The sequence below is a fragment of the Ranitomeya imitator genome, chromosome 2 (assembly GCF_032444005.1).
Source record: "Ranitomeya imitator isolate aRanImi1 chromosome 2, aRanImi1.pri, whole genome shotgun sequence".
Classification (NCBI taxonomy): Eukaryota; Metazoa; Chordata; class Amphibia; order Anura; family Dendrobatidae; genus Ranitomeya; species Ranitomeya imitator.
The window spans coordinates 838,407,941-838,431,569 of NC_091283.1; the positions used below are offsets into that span (position 1 = coordinate 838,407,941).

Genomic DNA, 23,629 nt, shown 5'->3' on the forward strand with positions numbered 1-23,629 from the left:
TGCAAATGGAATAGACAACATATGGAAATTATTGGCAATTATCAAGACCCCCTCAATAAAGGAGTGTTTCTGCAGGTGTGGACCACAGACCACATCTCAGTACCAAAGCTTTCTGGCTGATGTTTTGGTCACTTTTGAATGTCGGTTGTGCTTTCATACTCGTGGTAGCATGAGACGGACTCTACAACCCACACAGGTGGCTCAGGTAGTGCAGCTCATCCAGGATGGCACATCAATGCGAGCTGTGGCAAGAAGGCTTGCTGTGTCTGTCAGCGTAGTGTCCAGAGGCTGGAGGCGCTACCAGGAGACAGGCCAGTACACCAGGAGATGTGGAGGGGGCCGTAGGATGGCAACAACCCAGCAACAGTAAAGCTACCTTCTCCTTTGTGCAAGGAGGAAAAGGAGGAGCACTGCCAGAGCCCTGCAAAATGACTTCCAGCAGGCCACTAACATCCATGTGTCTGCTCAAGCTGTCAGAAACAGACTCCATGAGGGTGGCATGAGGGCATGACGTCCACAGGTGGGGATTGGGCTCACAGCCCAACACCGTGCAGGACGCTTGTCATTTGTCAAAAACCATCAAGATCTGCAGATTCCACATTGGCACCCTGTGCTCTTCACAGATGAGAGCAGGTTCACACTGAGCACATGTGACAGAATCTGGAGACGCCGTGGAGAATGTTTTGCTGCCTGCAACATCCTCCAACCTGACCAGTTTGCCAGTGGGTCAGTAATGGTGTGGGGTGGCATTTCTTTGGAGGGCCGCACCGCCCTCCATGTGCTCGCCAGAGGTAGCCTGACTGCCATTTGGTTCCAAGATGAGATCCTTAGACCCATTTTGAGACCATATGCAGGAGCACTGGGCCATGTGTTCCTTCTGATGCCTGACAATGCTAGGCCCCATGTGACTGAAGTGTGTCAGCAGTTCCTGCATGATGAATACATTGATGCTATGGACTGGCCCGCCCGTTCCCCAGACTTGAATCCAATCAAGCACATCTGGGACATCATGTCTTGCACCATCCACCAACGCCACATCGCACCAAAGACTGTCCAGGAGCTGTCTGATGCTTTAGTTCAGGTCTGGGAGGAGATCCCTCAGGAGACCATCCGCCGCCGCATCAGGACCATGCCCAGATGTAGTAGGGAGGTCATACAGGCACGTGGAGGCCACACACAATACTTAGCATCATTACCTTGTCTTGTTGCATTTCCACTGAAGTTAGGTCAGCCTGTAATTTGAGTTTCCACATTGATTTTGAGTATCATTCCAAATCCAGACCACCATGGGATATTCATTTTGATATACATTGATCATTTTTATGTTTTATTGTTCTCAACACATTCACTACATAATGAATAAAGATTTGCATCTGGAAAATATAGGATGTGGGATTTTAGTGTTCCTCTTATTTTTTGGAGCAGTGAATAAAATTTCACCGGTCTGGCTTCATTATGTAACCTCTCCCACTCAAAGAAACTTCCACTGTTGCAATTCATTGCAAAATTATATCTTGAAACTAGGTACGGAAAAGTAGTGGTATTTTGGCATTATGTGGTATGCCAGCACATAATAATATTGTCTGAGTGCCGCTTTAAAACAAATAAAATGCCCTCCTTTAAAAGTATTAATGCCCCCTGAGTGCTTTCTCCAAATGTAATAATAACATGTTTGTTTTGTTCAATCTCCAACAAAAAATTAAGTGTATGCTCACCGAACCGGAGCAAAGAAATCCTCTTCTCCCTGCAGGAGATGCACTGTCTGCACCACAGGACGGAAAGTGATGGACCCAACTGATTGCCGCCAATCTGAGGCTGATACAGTACAGATTTGCACCTACCTGGAGATTTGGGCATCGGTCACTAGTCCGGGGCATATGCATACTCCTGGGACTTTTGGTGCTTTTGGAGCCATAGATACCCTTCACTTTTTTTCCCTCTGAAATTTTCCGAACCTAAGAATTTTGTTCCCTTCTGACCACCGCCATATTACATCACTGCTATATATTACAGTATGTTGTCACTGTTTACTGCCATTCTTGTGTTTGTATTTGGTTTGATTTAGGAGTAGTATGGCAGTATTATGTGCACAGTGTTTCAGCAGGTTTTACTTTCCATCTTTAGTCGTCTCAGTCAGACGTGATATATTCCCCTATAGCACTTTCCTTTTTCTTTTTCCGTAGCTATTGACAGTGCCATTAAAAAAAGAGCTGCCACTTTCACAACGATCCATCTAAAACATCTTGAGTCACATGGCCCATATTATGGTGGACACCATCCATCCGTTATAGTGAAATCATATATCCAACCTGTGCAGCTGCACAGGTTCCCATTGGATAAAGGGGCCTCCGATACTTTAAAACCAACTTCCCACTGACGACTCGATTGCATGTAAGCGCCCGAGCAGGACTTCAATTGATACCATCAGCAGTGGATGAAGCATGTATATGCCATTATGAACCATGTATATGCAGGCCCGGACAGAGGACAGTCACGAGTGTCAGCTCATCAGACACAGTGTATGAAGAGGGGACTAAGTGTCCTATGACCATAGCGAGAACAGAAGCATCACATGACAGTTACATTCCGCCACATTCCATCTGAGCTGTCACATTCCATCACATTCCAAAACATTCCTTCACATTCCTTCACATTGCAACACATTCCAACACATTCCATCACATTCCAAAACATTCCTTCACATTCCTTCACATTGCAACACATTCCAACACATTCCATCACATTCCAAAACATTCCTTCACATTCCTTCACATTGCAACACATTCCAACACATTCCATCACATTCCAAAACATTCCTTCACATTCCTTCTCATTCTGCCATATTCCATCTGAGCTGTCACATTCCTTCACATTCCTTCACATTCCTTCACATTCCTGTTATGACCCGGTGACCTTGGAGCCGCATGGAACTTTCTCTGGAGTAGGTGGAAACTATACTGACCGCAAATCCTGAACTTAACACCGCACTAGAAGTAGCCGTGGGGTGTGCCTAACAAATCCTAGACACCTCGACACAGCCGGAGGACTAAATACCCCTATAGATGGAAATAGGAATTCTACCTTGCCTCAGAGCAGAACCCCAAAGGATAGGCAGCCCCCCACAAATATTGACTGTGAGTAGTAGAGGAAAAGACACACGCAGGCAGGAAACAGGATTTAGCAAAAGAGGCCACTCTAGCTAAAATAGGAAAGGATAGGACAGAATACTAAGCTGTCAGTATTAAAACCCTTCCAAAAATATCCACAGCAGAAAAATACAAAAAATTCCACCATCTAACTAAAGATGTGGAGCGTATATCTGCAACTCCAGAGAATCCAACAAGACTGAGAAAATGCTGATACAATCTAAGCTGGACAAGAGAAAACAAATGAATAGCACTGAATTATCAAGCACACAGCATGTGTGCCACAGCAACAAAAACCAGACACTTATGTTTGCTGAATTGGCAGCAAGGCAGGAGGAACCAGACAAAGATCCAAAACCTCCCAGAACCATGGACAACTGGCAAGGACTAATGAATCCTGCACACCTAAATACCCCAGTCAGAACTGCAATCAGCAGACCAGGACTGAAACTCAGGGACAACTGCATTACCACCTACAACCACTGGAGGGAACCCAAAAGCAGAATTCACAACACATTCCTTCACATTGCATCACATTCCTTCTCATTCTGCCATATTCCATCTGAGCTGTCACATTCCATCACATTGCTTCACATTCCTTCACATTCCATCACATTCCATCACATTCCTTCACATTCCTTCTCGTTCCGCCATATTCCATCTGAGCTGTCACATTTCATCACATTCCTTCACATTGGATTCCTTTTTATCACATTCCTTCACATTCCTTCTCATTCTGCCATATTCCATTGGAGCTTTCACATTTCATCACATTCCATCACATTTCTTTACATTTCTTCACATTCCTTCACATTCCATCACATTCCATCACATTTCTTCACATTCCGTCATATTCCATTACATTCCTTCACATTCCTACACATTCCATCTGAGCTGTCACATTCCTTCATATTCCGTCAAATACCTTCATATTTCATCACATTCTGTTATATTCCGCCACATTCCATCACATACCTTCATATTTCGTCACATTCCATGATATTATTATTCTTATTTATGTACATTGCACCATTGATTCCATGGTGCTGTACATGAGAAGATATTCCATGACATTCCTTCACATTCCATTAAATTCCGTTAAATTTTGTCACATTCCGTTACATTCCGTCACATTCTGTCACATTCCATCACATTCCTTCACATTCCGTTAAATTCCGTCACATTCCGTTAAATTCCGTCACATTCCGTTACATTCCATCACATTCTGTCATATTCCATCACATTCCATCATATTCCTTCATATTCCATCTGAACCGTCACATTCCATTACCTTCTGTCACATTCCATAAACATTCCATCACATTCCGTTACATTCTGTTAAATTCCTTTAAATTCCATCACATTCCTTCACATTCGGTTAAATTTCTTTAAATTCCATCACATTCCATCACATTCCGTTATATTCCGTAACATTCCATCTGAGCCGTCACATTCCATTACATTCTGTCACATTCCATAAAGATTCCATCACATTCCATTACATTCCATCACATTCCTTCACATTCCGTCACATTCCTTCTCATTCCATCTGAGCTTTCACATTCCATCACATTTCTACACACTTTGTCACATTCCATCACATTCCTTCTCATTTCGTCATATTCCATTACATTCCTTCACATTCCTACACATTCCATCTGAGCTGTCACATTCCTTCGCATTCCGTCAAATGCCTTCATATTCCGTCGCATTTCGTTATATTCCGCCACATTCCATCACATACCTTCATATTCCGTCACATTCCGTAATATTCCATCACATTCTGCTAAATTCCGTAATATTTCATCACATTCCATCAGATTCCGTCACATTCCTTCATATTCCATCACATTCCATGATATTCCATCACATTCTGTTAAATTCCGTCACATTCCATCACATTCCGTCATATTCCTTCATATTTCATCTGAGCCGTCACATTCCATTACTTTCTGTCAAATTCCATAAACATTCCGTCACATTCCGTTACATTCCTTCACATTCCATTACTTTCTGTCACATTCCAGAAACATTCCATCACATTCCGTTACATTCCTTCACATTCCATTACTTTCTGTCAAATTCCATAAACATTCCGTCACATTCCGTTACGTTCCTACACATTTCATTACTTTCTGTCAAATTCCATAAACATTCCGTCACATTCCGTTACATTCCTTCACATTCCGTCACATTCCGTCACATTCCATCTGAGCTGGAAGAAAGATTGTTTCTTCCAGCTTTGCTGCAACATTAACACTTGCTGCAACATTAACACTGCAGCCGATCAGAGATGCTGATTGGCTGCAGCAGTCACGTGATGCTTCCCAGTGGAAGGAGAAGCTAGACCAGCAAGTAACACAGTGCGGATCACATTGGAGTATTTCTGGTCCAGTTGGTGAGAATGCTTTTTTTTTTTTTTTGTACTTTTCCACCAACCTTAGAATATGTTTGAAAGTAGTGGACAATCCCTTTAAGGGTTAAAGGAGCCAGGGGTCTCTATATGGTTCTCTGCTGTATATATCCACCCTTTTCTGATGTTCTTTTTTTTTTTTTTACACGTCATTTGGCCGCAATGATCACAATGATAGATTTTGGTCTGTTCCTTCGGTGAGGTTTATTACGGGCCCTTTAATCTCCCGTCTCATTTACTGTTTACGTCTTGTCTTGTCATGAAAAGGTTAATAGCGTTTCCTATTAAAACAGCTTTGTACATCAACTTCATGAGCATAAAGCAATTTTATAGGTAACAGATTCGGAGCGCGCTGTCTCCAGATGTGTTTTATGTCGGAAAGGATCTCCAGCAGCTACTGAAGTGACGGCAATCTAACACATCATGGCTGGGAGCGATTTTCTGCCGCTGTCATATTTGCTCTAGTGCGACGCCCGCAGTCATCTAACTTTCACTTGTCTTATGTTTCCTTTCTTTGTGATCAGTGGGAACCTCCGCCGCCGCGTCTCTTCATGCTGCTTGAAAATGAAAACTCTCATGAGAGACGAGAAAGAGAGTATTGTGTAACAATCAGGAGGATGAAAGGGAGCAGGAAGGAGACTGCGGCTCACCCGTCATCGGGGACATTTCCTGGGGTGATCCCACTGTAAAGCTCCAGGCATGACCGGCTAAAGGTTGTGCCCGAGACATGAGACCTGAAATTACTACAAGAAGGGCATAGGCACAATAGAAGCAGCTCCTGTGGCAGTGGAGAGCGTGGGCACAGTCAATGTGGGTCCTCTGTCCATGGGTGGTGAGAACTTGTGTGGATCGTCTATACGGAGCAAGGTTTGGCTGGGGGCATGAGATGCTCTTGATGCCGATTTAATGAAAAAATGGATAGGGTCTTCTTAAAGAGGTCACCTAATCTTCTTTCTTCAGGAGCTAATAGTTCCTCTGCTTCTTGGCTGCTGAGAGGAGTGGTGTGCTCCTGAAGATTGTCAGGACAGACCATCGACATTGTCGCTCCCATACTGCAAGAAGACATTTTGGGTGAGAGCATCACTGAACTAATGAGTCTCGTTGGGTGATTCTTGTGTGCAAAAAGTCTTGAACGGGGCAGTGCAGAGCTGTTCATGCAAGATGTATATCCTCGTAAACCGGCAACTGCTGACAGACTGCAGAGGTAACAAGACTGCAGAGGTAACAAGCAGCAAGCTACACAATTATAAAGCCATCCATTGTTGTTTTTATAAAGATTTCGCAATATTACCAATTAAAAAAATTGAGACAACGTCTTCAAGGAGCTCAGCGGAATATGGAGTCGTCCATGGTAAAAACATGCTAATTAGCTGTATACTGGAAGTTGTGAAAACTAGCTCACCACCATCAGAGCAACCAATTGGAGGTGACTTCCCCATAAGTCATTATTAAACTGTTTAACAAGCCTTGAAATATGAATACCGATATTCACCCAGCCAGATCCTCATCCGTCCTCAGACAGCTGTGTCCGGGGTACTTGCCCCTCATCAGTGCTGAGCAGGGATGGGCTCTCTAGGTATAGAATCCTTTTGGCAAGGCCCCTTTGGAAAAATATACAAATGATCTTTTGCCTGGAAAAAAGAAACCTACCTTGTCAATGTCGCCAAAGTCGGACATTGTCATACTGTGCAGCTCGCTCAAATCTCCTATAGGGGGCACTAGCTAAGTTTCTTCTCCCAGGGGCGAGCTAATTTCACATATTTGCTGGAAAACCAGATCTCTTTAGAACTCGATGATTGAGTTTCCAGATGATTTGCTTAATAAAGTTGCACAATCTGTAATTAGTTAAGACTTCACATTCAAACCTCAATTGATATATACAGGGCGATGGTGACTTCAGTAATTGTCATGAAATTGAAATCAATGTTATTTTTTTAACAAACTTTGCATAACTCAGTACAAATAAATATAAAAAATGTAACATATCTTCACTAGGGTTGAGCGAAACGGGTCGTTCATTTTCAAAAGTCGCCGACTTTTGGCAAAGTCGGGTTTCATGAAACCCGATCCGACCCCTGTGCGTGGTCGGCCATGCGGTACGCGACTTTCGCGCCAAAGTCGCGTTTCAATGACGCGAAAAGCGCCATTTCTCAGCCAATGAAGGTAAACGCAGAGTGTGGGCAGCGTGATGACATAGGTCCTGGTCCCCACCATCTTAGAGAAGGGCATTGCAGTGATTGGCTTGCTGTCTGCGGCGTCACAGGGGCTATAAAGGGGCGTTCCCGCCGACCGCCATGTTACTGCTGCTGATCAGAGCTTAGGGAGAGGTTGCTGCCGCTTCGTCAGAAGCAGGGATAGCGTTACGCAGGGTCCATTAACCACCAAACCACTTGTGCTGTAGCGATTTCCACTGTCCAACACCACCTTCGGTGTGCAGGGACAGTGGAAGCTACATTTTTTTTTTTTTTTCCTCAGCGCTGTAGCTCATTGGGCTGCCCTAGAAGGCTCCCTGATAGCTGCATTGCTGTGTGTACGCCGCTGTGCAAACCAACTGCTTTTTTCAAAGCACAAATCCTGTTGTTCCTTCCTTTCTGCACAGCTATCTTTTTGGTTTGTCCACACTTTTTATTTAATTTGTGCATCAGTCCACTCCTTATTGCTGCCTGCCATACCTGGCTGAGATTACTGCAGGGAGATAGTAATTGAAGGACACTCCCTGTTTTTTTTTTTTTTTTTGTGGGAGATTAAGATTGACATTTCTGCTAGAGTGCCATCCCTGTGTGTGCCATCTCTCACTCAGTGGGCCATAGAAAGCCTATTTATTTTTTTGCTTGATTTGGGTTCTAAAATCTACCTGAAAAAATCACTACATCAATCAGTGGGATATAAATATTGGCCTCTGGGCTTGTGTGCCACTCCTGACTCCTGTGTGTGCCATCTCTCACTCAGTGGGGCATAGCATAGAAAGCCTTTTTTTTTTAATTTGGTTTCTAAATTGTCCTTGAAAAAATCATTTTATTTTATTTGGTTTCTAAATTCTTCCTGAAAAAATAATTTTATTTTATTTTGTTTCTAAAGTCTCCCTGAAAAAAATAAATAAAAATAAAACAGTGGGAGATTAACCCCTTTACCCCCAAGGGTGGTTTGCACATCAATGACCAGGCCAATTTTTACAATTCTGACCACTGTCCCTTTATGAGGTTATAACTCCGAAACGCTTCAACGGATCCTGGTGATTCTGACATTGTTTTCTCGTGACATATTGTACTTCATGATAGTGGTAAAATTTCTTTGATAGTACCTGCGTTTATTTGTGAAAAAAACGGAAATTTGGTGAAAATTTTGAAAATTTTGCAATTTTCAAACTTTGAATTTTTATGCAATTAAATCACAGAGATATGTCACACAAAATACTTAATAAGTAACATTTCCCACATGTCTCCTTTACATCAGCATAATTTTGCAACCAATTTTTTTTTTTGTTAGGGAGTTATAAGGGTTAAAAGTTGACCAGCAATTTCTCATTTTTACAACACCATTTTTTTTTAGGGACCACGTCTCATTTGAAGTCATTTTGAGGGGTCTATATGATAGAAAATTCCCAAGTGTGACACCATTCTAAAAACTGCACCCCTCAAGGTGCTCAAAACCACATTCAAGAAGTTTATTAACCCTTCAGGTGTTTAATAGGAATTTTTGGAATGTTTAAATAAAAATGAACATTTAACTTTTTTACACAAAAAATTTACTTCAGCTCCAATTTGTTTTATTTTACCAAGGGTAACAGGAGAAATTGGACCCAAAAAGTTGTTGTCCAATTTGTCCTGAGTACGCTGATACCCCATATGTGGCAGTAAACCATTGTTTGGGCGCATGGGAGAGCTCGGAAGGGAAGGAGCGCTATTTGACTTTTCAATGCAAAATTGACAGGAATTGAGATGGGACTCCATGTTGCGTTTGGAGAGCCACTGATGTGCCTAAACATTGAAACCCCCCACAAGTGACACCATTTTGGAAAGTTGACCCCCTAAGGAACTTATCTGGATGTGTGGTGAGCACTTTGACCCACCAAGGGCTTCACAGAAGTTTATAATGCAGAGCCATAAAAATAAAACAAAATTTTTTTCCCACAAAAATTATTTTTTAGCCCCCAGTTTTGTATTTTCCCTAGGGTAACAGGAGAAATTGGACCCCAAAAGTTGTTGTCCAATTTGTCCTGAGTACGCTGATACCCCATATGTGGGGGGGAACCACCGTTTGGGCGCATGGGAGGGCTCGGAAGGGAAGGAGCGCCATTTGGAATGCAGACTTAGATGGAATGGTCTGCAGGCGTCACATTGCGTTTGCAGAGCCGCTAATGTACCTAAACAGTAGAAACCCCCCACAAGTGACACCATTTTGGAAAGTAGACCCCCTAAGGAACTCATCTTGATGTGTTGTGAAAGCTTTGAACCCCCAAGTATTTCACTACAGTTTATAACGCAGAGCCATGCAAATAAAAAATTTTTTTTTTCCACAAAAATTATATTTTAGCCCCCAGTTTTGTATTTTTCCAAGGTTAGCAGGAGAAATTGGACCCTAAATGTTGTTGTCCAATTTGTCCTGAGTACGCTGATACCCGATATGTGGGGGGGAACCACCGTTTGGGCGCATGGGAGGGCTCGGAAGGGAAGGAGCATCATTTGGAATGCAGACTTAGATGGATTGGTCTGCAGGCGTCACATTGCGTTTGCAGAGCCCCTAATGTACCTAAACAGTAGAAACCCCCCACACGTGACCCCATATTGGAAACTAGACCCCTCAATGAACTTATCTAGATGTGTTGTGAGAACTTTGAACCCCCAAGTGTTTCACTACAGTTTATAACGCAGAGCCGTGAAAATAAAAAATCTTTTTGTTTTCCCACAAAAATTATTTTTTAGCCCCCAGTTTTGTATTTTCCCAAGGGTAACAGGAGAAATTGGTCCACAAAAGTTGTTGTCCAATTTGTCCTGAGTACGCTGATACCCCATATGTTGGGGTAAACCCCTGTTTGGGCACACAGGAGAGCTCGGAAGGGAAGGAGCACTGTTTTACTTTTTCAACGCAGAATTGGCTGGAATTGAGATCGGACGCCATGTCGTGTTTGGAGAGCCCCTGATGTGCCGAAACAGTGGAAACCCCCCAATTATAACTGAAACCCTAATCTAAACACACCCCTAACCCTAATTCCAACGGTAACCCTAACCACACCTCTAACCCTGACACACCCCTAACCCTAATCCCAACCCTATTCCCAACTGTAAATGTAATCTAAACCCTAACCCTAACTGTAGCCCCAACCCTAACCCTAGCCCTAGCCCTAACCCTAGCCCTAACCCTAGCCCTAACCCTAGCCCTAACCCTAGCCCTAGCCCTAACCCTAGCCCTAACCCTAACCCTAGCCCTAACCCTAGCCCTAACCCTAACCCTAACCCTAGCCCTAACCCTAGCCCTAACCCTAGCCCTAACCCTAGCCCTAGCCCTAGCCCTAACCCTAGCCCTAACCCTAGCCCTAACCCTAGCCCTAACCCTAGCCCTAATGGGAAAATGGAAATAAATACATTTTTTTTTATTTTTCCCTAACTAAGGGGGTGATGAAGGGGGGTTTGATTTACTTTCATAGCGAGTTTTTTAGCGGATTTTTATGATTGGCAGCCGTCACACACTGAAAGACCCTTTTTATTGCAAAAAATATTTTTTGCAATACCACATTTTGAGAGCTATAATTTTTCCATATTTTGGTCCACAGAGTCATGTGAGGTCTTGTTTTTTGCGGGACGAGTTGACGTTTTTATTGAAAACATTTTTGGGCACGTGACATTTTTTGATCGCTTTTTATTCCGATTTTTGTGAGGAAGAATGACCAAAAGCCAGCTATTCATGAATTTCTATTGGGGGAGGCGTTTATACCGTTCCGCGTTTGGTAAAATTGATAAATCAGTTTTATTCTTCGGGTCAGTACGATTACAGCGACACCTCATTTATATCATTTTTTTATGGTTTGGCGCTTTTATACGATAAAAACTATTTTACAGAAAAAATAATTATTTTTGCATCGCTTTATTCTCAGGACTATAACTTTTTTATTTTTTGCTGATGATGCTGTATGGCGGCTCTTTTTTTGCGGGACAATATGACGCTTTCAGCGGTACCATGGTTATTTATATCTGTCCTTTTGATCGCGTGTTATTCTACTTTTTGTTCGGCGGTATGATAATAAAGCGTTGTTTTTTGCCTCGTTTTTTTTTTTTTTTTCTTACGGTGTTTACTGAAGGGGTTAACTAGTGGGACAGTTTTATAGGTCGGGTCGTTACGGACGCGGCGATACTAAATATGTGTACTTTTATTGGGTTTTTTTTTTATTTAGATGAAGAAATGTATTTATGGGAATAATATTTTTTTTTTTTTTTCATTATTTTGGAATATTTTTTTTAATTTTTTTTACACATTTGGAAAAATTTTTTTTTACTTTTTTACTTTGTCCCAGGGGGGGACATCACAGATCAGTGATCTGACAGTTTGCACAGCACTCTGTCAGATCACTGATCTGACATGCAGCGCTGCAGGCTTCACAGTGCCTGCTCTGAGCAGGCTCTGTGAAGCCACCTCCCTCCCTGCAGGACCCGGATCCGCGGCCATCTTGGATCCGGAGCTGGACTGAGCAGGGAGGGAGGTGAGACCCTCGCAGCAACGCGATCACATCGCGTTGCTCCGGGGGTCTCAGGGAAGCCCGCAGGGAGCCCCCTCCCTGCGCGGTGCTTCCCTGCACCGCCGGCACATTGCGATCATCTTTGATCGCGGTGTGCCAGGGGTTAATGTGCCAGGGGCGGTCCGTGACCGCTCCTGGCACATAGTGCCGGATGTCAGCTGCGATAAGCAGCTCTTATCGGCTATGACGTACTATCCCGTCCAGGGTCAGATAAGCCCAGGGCACCTCGACGGGATAGTACGTCTAAGGTCACAGAGGGGTTAATATTGCCCTTTCTGCTTGTGTGCCAGTCTTGACTCCTGGGTGTGGCATCTCTCTCTCTCTCTCTCTCTCAAATTGTGGGCCATAGAAAGCCTATTTATTTTTTTGCTTGATTTGGGTTCCAAAATCTACCTGAAAAAATCACTACATCAATCAGTGGGAGAAAAATATTGGCCTCTGGGCTTGTGTGCCACTCCTGACTCCTGTGTGTACCATCTCTCACTCAGTGGGGCATAGAAAGCCTTTTTTTGTTTTTTTATTTGGTTTCTAAATTCTTCCTGAAAAAAAATCATTTTTTTTTATTTTGTTTCTAAAGTCTCCCTGAAAAAAAAAAATAAAACAGTGGGAGATTAATATTGACATTTGTGCTTGAGTGACAGTCCTGCGTGTGTGGCATCTCTGTGATTTGGTGCCACAGAAAACAGAGTGTGTAACATTGTGCCTGATTTTCCTTGTGGTCTCACCAACCTGTAAAGGGATATTGAAATCATACTGAAGTTATAGCTCACCGTGTAAGTTGTTTGACAGCAACAAATAAAGTTACTTTGGTTAAGTTTTTAAAACAATGAGGAAGTCTGGTGCAAGAGGTCGTGGCCGTGGGCGTTCATTGTCAGCTGGTAATGAGGGTAGTGGTAGTGGAGCATCAGGTGGTCGTGGGAAAAAAAATATTCCACCTAAGTCTGGAGCTGTGGAGCCAGGTTCGTCGTCTGGCTACACAAGGCCTCGAACGCTCTCTTTTCTGGGAGTAGGAAAACCGCTTTTAAAGCCGGAGCAGCAACAGCAAGTTTTGGCTTACCTTGCAGACTCAGCCTCTAGCTCTTTTGCCTCCTCTTCTGAAACTGGTAAATGTAAAAGCAGCGAGTCGCTTGTGGATGTTCACGGTCAGGGACAAGTCGCTTCCTTGTCCTCTTCAGCAAAAACAACAACAAGAGAGAAGGATGCAGCAGGCGACACAACGGGTTACTCCATGGAGCTCTTTACACATACCGTCCCTGGCTTAGAAAGTGAAGCAGTTAACAGTCCATGCCCATTACAAGTTGAATCTGACATGGAGTGCACTGATGCACAGCCACAGCCAGACTACTATGCTGGTCCTTTGACTCAGACCACAACATTGCCCTCTCAGGGTACTGATCCACAATCAGACCCTGATGAGACTATGTTGCTCCGTCACGAACGCTATACCACATACCGACACGGTGACACAGACGAAGTTGCACACGAGCTAGAAGAGGAGGTAATAGATGACCCAGTTGTTCACCCCGATTGGCAGCCATTGGGGGAACAGGGTGCAGGCGGCAGTAGTTCAGAAGCGGAGGTGGAGGAGGGGCCGCAGCAGGCATCAACATCGCAACAGGTTCCATCTGCCGGGCCCGTATCTGGCCCAAAACGCGTGTCAAAGCCAAAACCTGTTGGAGGACAGCGTGGCCATCTGGTTAAAGCTCAGTCTGCAATCCCTGAAAAGGGATCCGATGCTAGGAAGAGTGCAGTCTGGCATTTTTTTAAACAACATCCAATTGATCAGCGCAAAGTCATCTGTCAAAAATGTTCAACTAGCTTAAGCAGAGGTCAGAATCTGAAAAGTCTCAATACAAGTTGCATGCATAGACATTTAACCACCATGCATTTTCAAGCCTGGACTAACTACCAAACGTCCCTTAAGGTTGTAGCACCCTCGGCCAATGAAGCTAGTCAGCAACGCAACATCCCTTCCGTCACTGTAAGGCCACCATTTTCCGCACTACCGGCAGTATCTGTGCAGGTTTCTTTGCCAGCCAAAAGCAGTCAGGGTCAGGGAATCACCAGTTTTGTAGGAGGAAATATTGCATCTAGGGCACCGGCGGAAACAATACCGTCTCCAACCGTCTCTCAGTCTGCCATGTCCACCGGCACACCCGCAAGTTCCACGATCTCCAGCTCTCCAGTCCAGCTCACCCTACATGAGACTCTGGTTAGAAAAAGGAAGTACTTATCCTCGCATCCGCGTACACAGGGTTTTAACGCCCACATAGCTAGACTAATCTCGTTAGAGATGATGCCCTACCGGTTAGTTGAAAGTGAAGCTTTCAAAGCCCTGATGGAGTACGCTGAACCACGCTACGAGCTACCCAGTCGACACTTTTTTTCCAGAAAAGCCATCCCAGCCCTCCACCAGCATGTTAAAGAGCGCATCGTCCATGCACTCAGGCAATCTGTGAGTACAAAGGTGCACCTGACTACAGATGCATGGACCAGTAGGCATGGCCAGGGACGTTACGTGTCCATCACGGCACACTGGGTGAATGTGGTGGATGCAGGGTCCACAGGGGACATCAATTTCGGGACAGTTGTGACTAGCCCACGGTCTAGGAAACAGTTGGCTGTAGGCGTTCGCACCCCCTCCTCCTCCTCCTCGTCCTCCTGCAGAAGCGACAGCTCTTCCACAGACCGCAGTCGCACAACCACTCCATCCGCAGCTGCCACTGTTGCACACCAGTTGTCCCATTATGGGCCAGCTACTGGCAAGCGTCAGCAGGCTGTATTGGCTATGAAGTGTTTGGGCGACAACAGACACACCGCGGAAGTTCTGTCCGAGTTCTTGCAACAAGAAACGCAGTCGTGGCTGGGCACAGTAGATCTTGAGGCAGGCAAGGTAGTGAGTGATAACGGAAGGAATTTCATGGCTGCCATCTCCCTTTCCCAACTGAAACACATTCCTTGCCTGGCTCACACCTTAAACCTGGTGGTGCAGTGCTTCCTGAAAAGTTATCCGGGGTTATCCGACCTGCTCCTCAAAGTGCGTGGACTTTGCTCACATATCCGCCGTTCGCCCGTACACTCCAGCCGTATGCAGACCTATCAGCGGTCTTTGAACCTTCCCCAGCATCGCCTAATCATAGACGTTGCAACAAGGTGGAACTCAACACTGCACATGCTTCAGAGACTGTGCGAACAGAGGCGGGCTGTTATGTTTTTGTGGGAGGATACACATACACGGGCAGGCAGTAGGATGGCAGACATGGAGTTGTCAGGTGTGCAGTGGTCGAAGATACAAGACATGTGTCAAGTCCTTCAGTGTTTTGAGGAATGCACACGGCTGGTTAGTGCAGACAACGCCATAATAAGCATGAGCATCCCCCTAATGCGTCTGCTGATGCAAAGTTTGACGCACATAAAGGATCAGGCGTCTGCAGCCGAGGAAGAGGAAAGCCTTGATGACAGTCAGCCATTGTCTGGCCAGGGCAGTGTACAGGACGAGGTAGCGGGCGAAGAGGAGGTGGAGGACGAGGAGGATGATGGGGATGAGTATATTTTTAATGAGGAAGCTTTCCCGGGGGCACTGGAAATTGGTTGCGTGGCAAGGCCGGGTTCTGGTTTTTTGAGGGACACAAGTGACGTAGATTTGCCTGAAACTGCCCCTCAACCAATCACAACCGCAGATTTGACAACTGGAACTTTGGCGCACATGGCGGATTATGCCTTACCTATCCTCAAAAGGGACACACGCATTACGAAAATGATGAACGATGACGATTACTGGTTGGCCTGCCTCCTTGATCCTCGCTATAAAGGCAAATTGCAAAATATAATGCCACATGAGAACTTGGAACTAATATTAGCAACCAAACAATCAACTCTTGTTGACCGTTTGCTTCAGGCATTCCCAGCACACAGCGCCCGTGATCGTTCTCACACGAGCTGCAGGGGCCAGCAGACCAGAGGTGTTAGAGGGGCAGAAATCAGAAGTGGCGTTGGCCAGAGGGGTTTTCTGACCAGGTTGTGGAGTGATTTTGCTATGACCGCAGACAGGACAGGTACTGCTGCATCAATTGAAAGTGACAGGAGACAACATTTGTCCAGTATGGTTACTAACTATTTTTCATCCCTTATCGATGTTCTCCCTCAACCGTCATTCCCATTTGATTACTGGGCATCAAAATTAGACACCTGGCCAGAATTGGCAGAATATGCATTGCAGGAGCTTGCTTGCCCGGCAGCTAGTGTCCTATCAGAAAGAGTATTCAGTGCTGCAGGTTCAATACTAACAGAAAAAAGGACTCGTCTGGCTACCCAAAATGTAGATGATCTAACCTTCATTAAAATGAACCACAACTGGATTTCGAAATCTTTTGCCCCACCTTGCCCGGCAGACACCTAGCTTTCCTACGAAAAGCTCTTGCCTGTGGACTACTGTGAATTACATTTCGAATGTCTAATTTGCTGCAGCTGATTGTCCAGCATACGACATGTTTACACCTCCCTAAATGGCCAAACTCCCCACACGGGGCCGTGGTATCGCGACTTGGCGCAAGCACCCGTGAGAGTGCTGTTTGTCTGAAGAGGTGGGTGTGCCCGCTTTTGGTCGACGGCACTGCCACTGGGTCCCTCATAGTACAATAAAGTGTCTCTGGCGGTGGTGGTGCGCACCCAACGTCAGACACACTGTTGTAACATGAGGGGCCCTGGGCCTGTACCGCCGGCCACAAGAGAGTTCACCCAACCCCAGGTCAAACATTGCTCTACCACTTCCACAGTTATCTCTCACACTTCCACCAATGTTTAGTCTATGCGCTGACATCCTTCCATTCCTGCCACTGACAATACCATTGTGTTGACATGTATGATGGTACTTAACATAGTCAGGGGCAGTGTCCTTTATTTACCACAGTAAATACTTTGCGCTAAATTAGTAGGTCTGAAACTACGCAGAGGATCCCACCCCTGAACCTAATGATTGCACCCTTTAGTGTTTTCGTTTTGTTTTAATGCGAGACATTCACATTTATTTATAGTTTTGGACTACTAACTGGCAGACACTCATTACAATCGGCCTCCGCTGACCAGACCACTGCTGCCCGTCTACCCCTGGAACCAATTTTAAATTGCCTACAGCCAGCCCATTTTATTATGTTAGGCCTTCGAAGCCTGTCTGCGGCCCGTTCTTTCAACTACTACTACACTGACCTGTCTACTGCTGCCCGTGTACTCCTGGAACCAATTATAAAGTGCCTACAGCCTGTCCAATTTTTTTATGTTAGGCCTTCAAAGCCTGTCTGCGGTCCCTCCTTCCACTAGGACTCCACTGACCATTCTACTGCTGCCCGTGTACCCCTGGAACCAATTTTAAATTGCCTACAGCCCAATTTTTTTATGTTAGGCCTTTGAAGCCTGTCTGCGGTCCCTCCTTCCACTAGGCCTCCACTGACCATTCTACTGCCCGTGTACCCCTGGAACCAATTTTAAATTGCCTACAGCCAGCCCAATTTTATTTATGTTAGGCCTTCGAAGCCTGTCTGCGGTCCCTTCTTTCTACTACTACTACACTGACCAGACCACTGCTGCCAGTGTACCCCTGGAACCTATTTTTAATTGCATAGAGCATCCTTTTTTTAATAGTAGGCGTACAAAGTCTGTCTGCGGTCCACTATTGAAATTGTCCTCCACTGCCCAGAGCAATGCTGCCTGTGTACCCTTGTAACCTTTTTTAAGCTGCAGTGAGCCACATTTTTGGTTTAAGGCCTACTACCTGTGTCTGTCTGCGCCACTCAATACAGCTGTGTTCCTTTGAAAAAAGCTGAGCGTCAATAGTCTTGTTTTCAGCCTCTAGGAATTTTACAACTGCATTTCGGGTACAACTTTGGTAGGGCCTACTAACGGTGTCTGCCGCCCCAAGGTGTGCCCCAGGTTTCGTCCACATTGCTTCGGTCTTCCGACTCTCGTTTAGTAGTTGTAGAAAACTACACTGCATTAGGCCTACAAATTGGGTATGGGGTGTAGAGAGAGGGTGTGTTCCACTCCAAGGTGTTCTCCAGGTTGCCTTTCCTGAGCTTCTATCTTCAGGCTCTCGTTTAGTAGTTGTTGGAAACTACACTGCATTAGGCCTACAAAATGGGTATGGGGTGTAGAGAGATGGTGTGTTCCACTCCAAGGTGTTCCCCAGGTTTCCTCGCCATTGCTTCCATCTTAATGCTCTCGTTTAGTAGTTGTTGGAAACTACGCTGCATTAGGCCTACAAATTGGGTATGGGGTGTAGAGAGATGGTGTGTTCCACTCCAAGGTGTTCCCCAGGTTTCCTCGCCATTGCTTCCATCTTCAGGCTCTCGTTTAGTAGTTGTTGGAAACTACACTGCATTAGGCCTACAAAATGGGTATGGGGTGTAGAGAGATGGTGTGTTCCACTCCAAGGTGTTCCCCAGGTTTCCTCGCCATTGCTTCCATCTTAATGCTCTCGTTTAGTAGTTGTTGGAAACTACGCTGCATTAGGCCTACAAATTGGGTATGGGGTGTAGAGAGATGGTGTGTTCCACTCCAAGGTGTTCCCCAGGTTTCCTCGCCATTGCTTCGATCTTAATGCTCTCGTTTAGTAGTTGTTGGAAACTACGCTGCATTAGGCCTACAAATTGGGTATGGGGTGTAGAGAGATGGTGTGTTCCACTCCAAGGTGTTCCCCAGGTTTCCTCGCCATTGCTTCGATCTTAATGCTCTCGTTTAGTAGTTGTTGGAAACTACACTGCATTAGGCCTACAAATTGGGTATGGGGTGTAGAGACGGTGTGTTCCACTCCAAGGTGTTCTCCAGGTTGCCTTTCCTGAGCTTCTATCTTCAGGCTCTCGTTTAGTAGTTGTTGGAAACTACGCTGCATTAGGCCTACAAATTGGGTATGGGGTGTAGAGAGATGGTGTGTTCCACTTCAAGGTGTTCCCCAGGTTTCCTCGCCATTGCTTCGATCTTAATGCTCTCGTTTAGTAGTTGTTGGAAACTACGCTGCATTAGGCCTACAAATTGGGTATGGGGTGTAGAGACGGTGTGTTCCACTCCAAGGTGTTCCCCAGGTTGCCTTTCCTGAGCTTCTATCTTCAGGCTCTCGTTTAGTAGTTGTTGGAAACTACACTGCATTAGGCCTACAAATTGGGTATGGGGTGTAGAGAGATGGTGTGTTCCACTCCATGGTGTTCTCCAGGTTGCCTTTCCTGAGCTTCTATCTTCAGGCTCTTGTTAAATAGTTGTTAAATGGAACAACTGCATTTGGCGTACTAGTTGGTTTGGGGCCTACTATCGGTGTCTGCCGCTCCTTGCTGTTCTCCTGGTTTCCTGTCCTGAAATTCCATTTTCAGGCTCTCGTTAAGTAGTTGTTAATGTCAGACTGCATTTGGCCTACTAGTTGGGTTGGGGCCTACTATCGGTGTCTGCCACTCCTTGCTGTTCTCCTCCACTAAACAAAGCTGTGCCGCCTGTTTACTACGGTTGCCAATTTTGAACTGCATTTCGACTACTTACTGATTTGGGCCTACTCTCTGTGTCAGCCTCTCATTCCAGTTGTCCTCCACTGCAATGCCCCCTGGTTAGTCCTGTGTTACCAATTTTGAATTGCATTTAGCCAACTTTATTCTTTGGGCCTATATCTGTGTTTCCTCCTCATCCTGCCCATTGCCCAGCCAGTGATAGATGAGTCGGCTGGTACATTGACCCATAACGCAAAATTCCCCGTGCACGCTACACAGCAAGATTGTGACCCTGCTGAAAGTCAGGTTCCTCTTCCCGCATACCATACCACCTTACACGGGGACAAAGAGGAAGGTGCAGATGAAAGTGCAGGTTCCTTCATCAGGTGGGGGGAGGAATACTAGTTGGCGACGTCACTGGCACAGGGCCTCTCATAGTACGCAAAAGTGTTGCTGCCGGTGGGAGGCGCCCCCGCCGTGCAAACACACCGCTGTACTTTGAGGGGCCCTGTGCCAGTGCCAATGCCAACGAGTGGGCCCCCCCTGCTTGCTCAGGTTCACAGCACTTGCAAAGTTGAAATACTTACCTCTCCCTGCTCCACTGCCGTGACGTGGTCCAGATTTCCTGGGCCCACTAATTACTTGAACCAGCCCTACCCCGCACAACTTTAGCCAAATGACCCCCAATTTCCAATGCCTAACTATTATTATAAGGTAAATTACGATTGACAAGCTTCTGTAACAAGAATGGATGTTTTTGCCATTAAAATGGGCAGTGTAGGTGTTTTCCTGGCCTCCACTCACTGCCGACTATGCTCCCCCATTGACTTGCATTGGGTTTCGTGTTTCGGGCGATACCTGACTTTTCGTGATAATCGGCCGATTCCACTCGACTCGACTTCTAAGATAGTCGGGTTTCGCGAAACCCGGCTCGACTCTAAAAAGGTCAAGGTCGCTCAACCCTAATCTTCACATATAAATCTGCGTGTTTCTCCACTCATGAGCCACTTCTTTTTTATAGCTACACCCTGACTCATGCTGCAGCTTTCTAAAAAGTGTTTATCTCACCCCCATAGCTGGATTCACAGCTACACTGCTCAGGACTGGTGTATTATAACCTCCATGCTGCTGCTGCTTCTGAACATGTGCTACATAGAGGCAGGAGAGCAAGAGTCCCTCATGTCTGCGTGTTGTGTATGGGAGACATCATTACAGTTAGTATCTGCCCACCAGCTCAGAGACAACTAAAAATCAGAGCAATCATTTATTATCTGGTGACAGAGGTGCAACTTATGAGGCATCAAGGAGCACTGTGTTGGAAGCAGGAATAATGAATGTATGTATAGACATTCCTTATAAATCTCTAAAACAACGAGTCTTGTGGGGTGTTCCCGGTACAGGGCAGGCCTTGTGGGGTGTCCCCAGTATACGGCAGGTCTTGTGGGGTGTTCCCGGTATGTGGCAGATCTTGAGAGGTGTTCCCGGTATACAGCAGGTCTTGTGGGGTGTTCCCAGTATATGGCAGATCTTTTGGGAGGTTCTCGGTATACCTATGTCTAGTGGAGTGATGCCAGTATACAGAAGCTGTTATGGGGTTTTCCTGGTACACGGCAGGTCTTGTGGAATGTTCCTGGTATATAGTAGGTCTTGTTTGTGGGGTGCCCCTGGTATATGGCAGGTCTTGTTTGTGGGGTGCCCCTGGTATATGGCAGGTCTTGTTTGTGAGGTGTCCCTGGTATACGGCAGGCCTTGTGGGGTGTTCCCAGTACACGGCAGGTCTTGTTTGTGGGGTGTCCCTGGTATACGGCAGGCCTTGTGGGGATGTTCCTGGTATACGGTAAGTCTTGTGGGATGTTCCTGGTATACAGTAGGTCTTGTTTGTGGGGTGTCCCTGGTATACGGCAGGCCTTGTGGGATGTTCCTGGTATACGGCAAGTCTTGTGAGGTGTCCCTGGTATACAGTAGGTCTTGTTTGTGGGGTGTCGCTGGTATATGGCAGGCCTTGTGGGGTGTTCCCGGTACACGGCAGGTCTTGTTTGTGGGGTGTTCCCGGTACACGGCAGGTCTTGTTTGTGGGGTGTTCCCAGTACATGGCTGGTCTTGTTTGTGGGGTGTTCCCGGTACACGGCAGGTGTTGTAGGATGCTCTTGATAGTCAGTGGTTGTCCACTGTTCCGGTATCGGGGTTGGGTTGGTTGCTGCTATCAGTCACACCAGAGCAAGAGCAGATGCTTCATTGCAAGTGATAAGTTAGACACTATAACAAAAAATGGTTGTCTACCACCTTCAGTGCTGGCAAAGCTTGGCTCAGAGGTGTGAATTTCTTTAGCCTAAATGCAACGTGTGCACCAGCGCTTCACCTACCACGTGTCACTCATTATACAGGTGTCTTCTTATGTAGCAGTAGGGCCTCGGGGCCCCAGGAACCAAGTGTTACTTATTCTGCAGTGCCCTAATTCTGTAATGCCATGATTACAAACAATGTTTGCAGAATATTTTCTTGATTATGTTGATGCCTTGTAATGGAGATTTTATTTTTGTCTTCTAGATCATGCTCCTGAGCGATCCGGACATGGAGAGCAGCATACTGATCAGCTCCGACGCTGGAGCCACCTACCAGAAATACAGACTCAATTTCTACATTCAGAGCCTGCTCTTCCACCCCAAGCAGGAGGACTGGGTGCTGGCGTACAGCCTGGACCAGAAGGTAAAACACAATGCCTGACGCGAACAAGCGCTGGTGTCCGAGCCACTATAATTCTGGAGACACCTCCAGAGCTGAACTCTCTGCACAATCTGAGTCTCATAGAAGTGAGATATGTAATATCGGGAGTGATGGGGCTAAATTAGGGCGGCAAGTAAGGGAACATCCAGAGGCTCCGAACCCAATATTCTGCATATTGATTGGGGTCCAAGAGGTCAGATCCTAGCCAATCACAGCAGGGCATTGCTAAGGATGAATCTGAGCCTGTTTCTAGCGGAACATAGTGGAACCCGCTAATATGGGGACATCAGATGCTAATTATTGTCTGTGAAATAGGCTCATCAGCATACGTAGATAATGATGTGCTAATTACACGCTAATCATGCACCATACATATATTAAACCTAAGTGTATCGTAAAGATGAGCCAATTCATTTGAAGCAAGTCAAATTCACCTTGAATATTCCCAAAAAAATGTTTTCACAAGACTGAATTTTTTTGTGATTTGCTTTGGGCGAATTCAGCAAAATGACGGTCGGCCTCCATGTTTCTGGATTACGAAGGGACAAAAAACAGATAAAAAAAGCTTCTGGCTTGGTGTCTCGTGAATGGATGACCAAAACCAGAAGGAAGATAGAAGAATAATAGAATATAAAAGACCCAAGGTAGAAGAAACATTCAGAGAACTGGGGGCGGTGGGTCAGGAGGACTGAGGAGGCGGGTATAAGAATTTTTTAAAAACCCTTTCATGTTCGAATGAATTCCTTTAGAATTTCCTTCGAATTTGCAAACATCAAATTTGACTCAACTCTGGTGTCTGGTAAAGAGGAACTCACCTGCCCGTCAGTCCCCCTTCTACATGACGCCGGGCACTCCAAGTGTGGTTGACTGTTGCAACTCTTCTTGGTGGCCCTTTCTTTCCCACAGGATGACTTTATTGACACCCAAGGACTTGTAGACTCTTGTCTCCTTTGTCAGCTTCTCTTCCTCCAGAGTCTTGTTGGTTGGAGCCTCCTCTTCTTTCCTCTGACCCACCGCCCGCTATCCATAAAGCTTCTCCTCAGTTCAGACTGATCAATCTTCTTCCCCTGTTGGGTTCCAGTAGCTATAAGTAGGCAACATTGACCAGGTGGACGTAATGACGTCACTTCTTCCCACCACCCGTGTAGAGGTC

The 23,629-nt window shown here is 45.6% G+C and overlaps 1 protein-coding gene across 1 annotated transcript in view; it reads left to right on the plus strand.

The window, feature by feature from the left end:
* SORCS3 (sortilin related VPS10 domain containing receptor 3) overlaps window positions 1-23,629 on the plus strand; it is a 770,211-nt gene that overhangs the window by 315,088 nt on the left and 431,494 nt on the right. Inside the window, exon 4 of the mRNA XM_069754246.1 lies at window positions 22,300-22,458. Within this exon, the coding sequence (XP_069610347.1) occupies window positions 22,300-22,458 (159 nt within the window). The remainder of the gene's footprint in view (window positions 1-22,299; window positions 22,459-23,629) is intronic.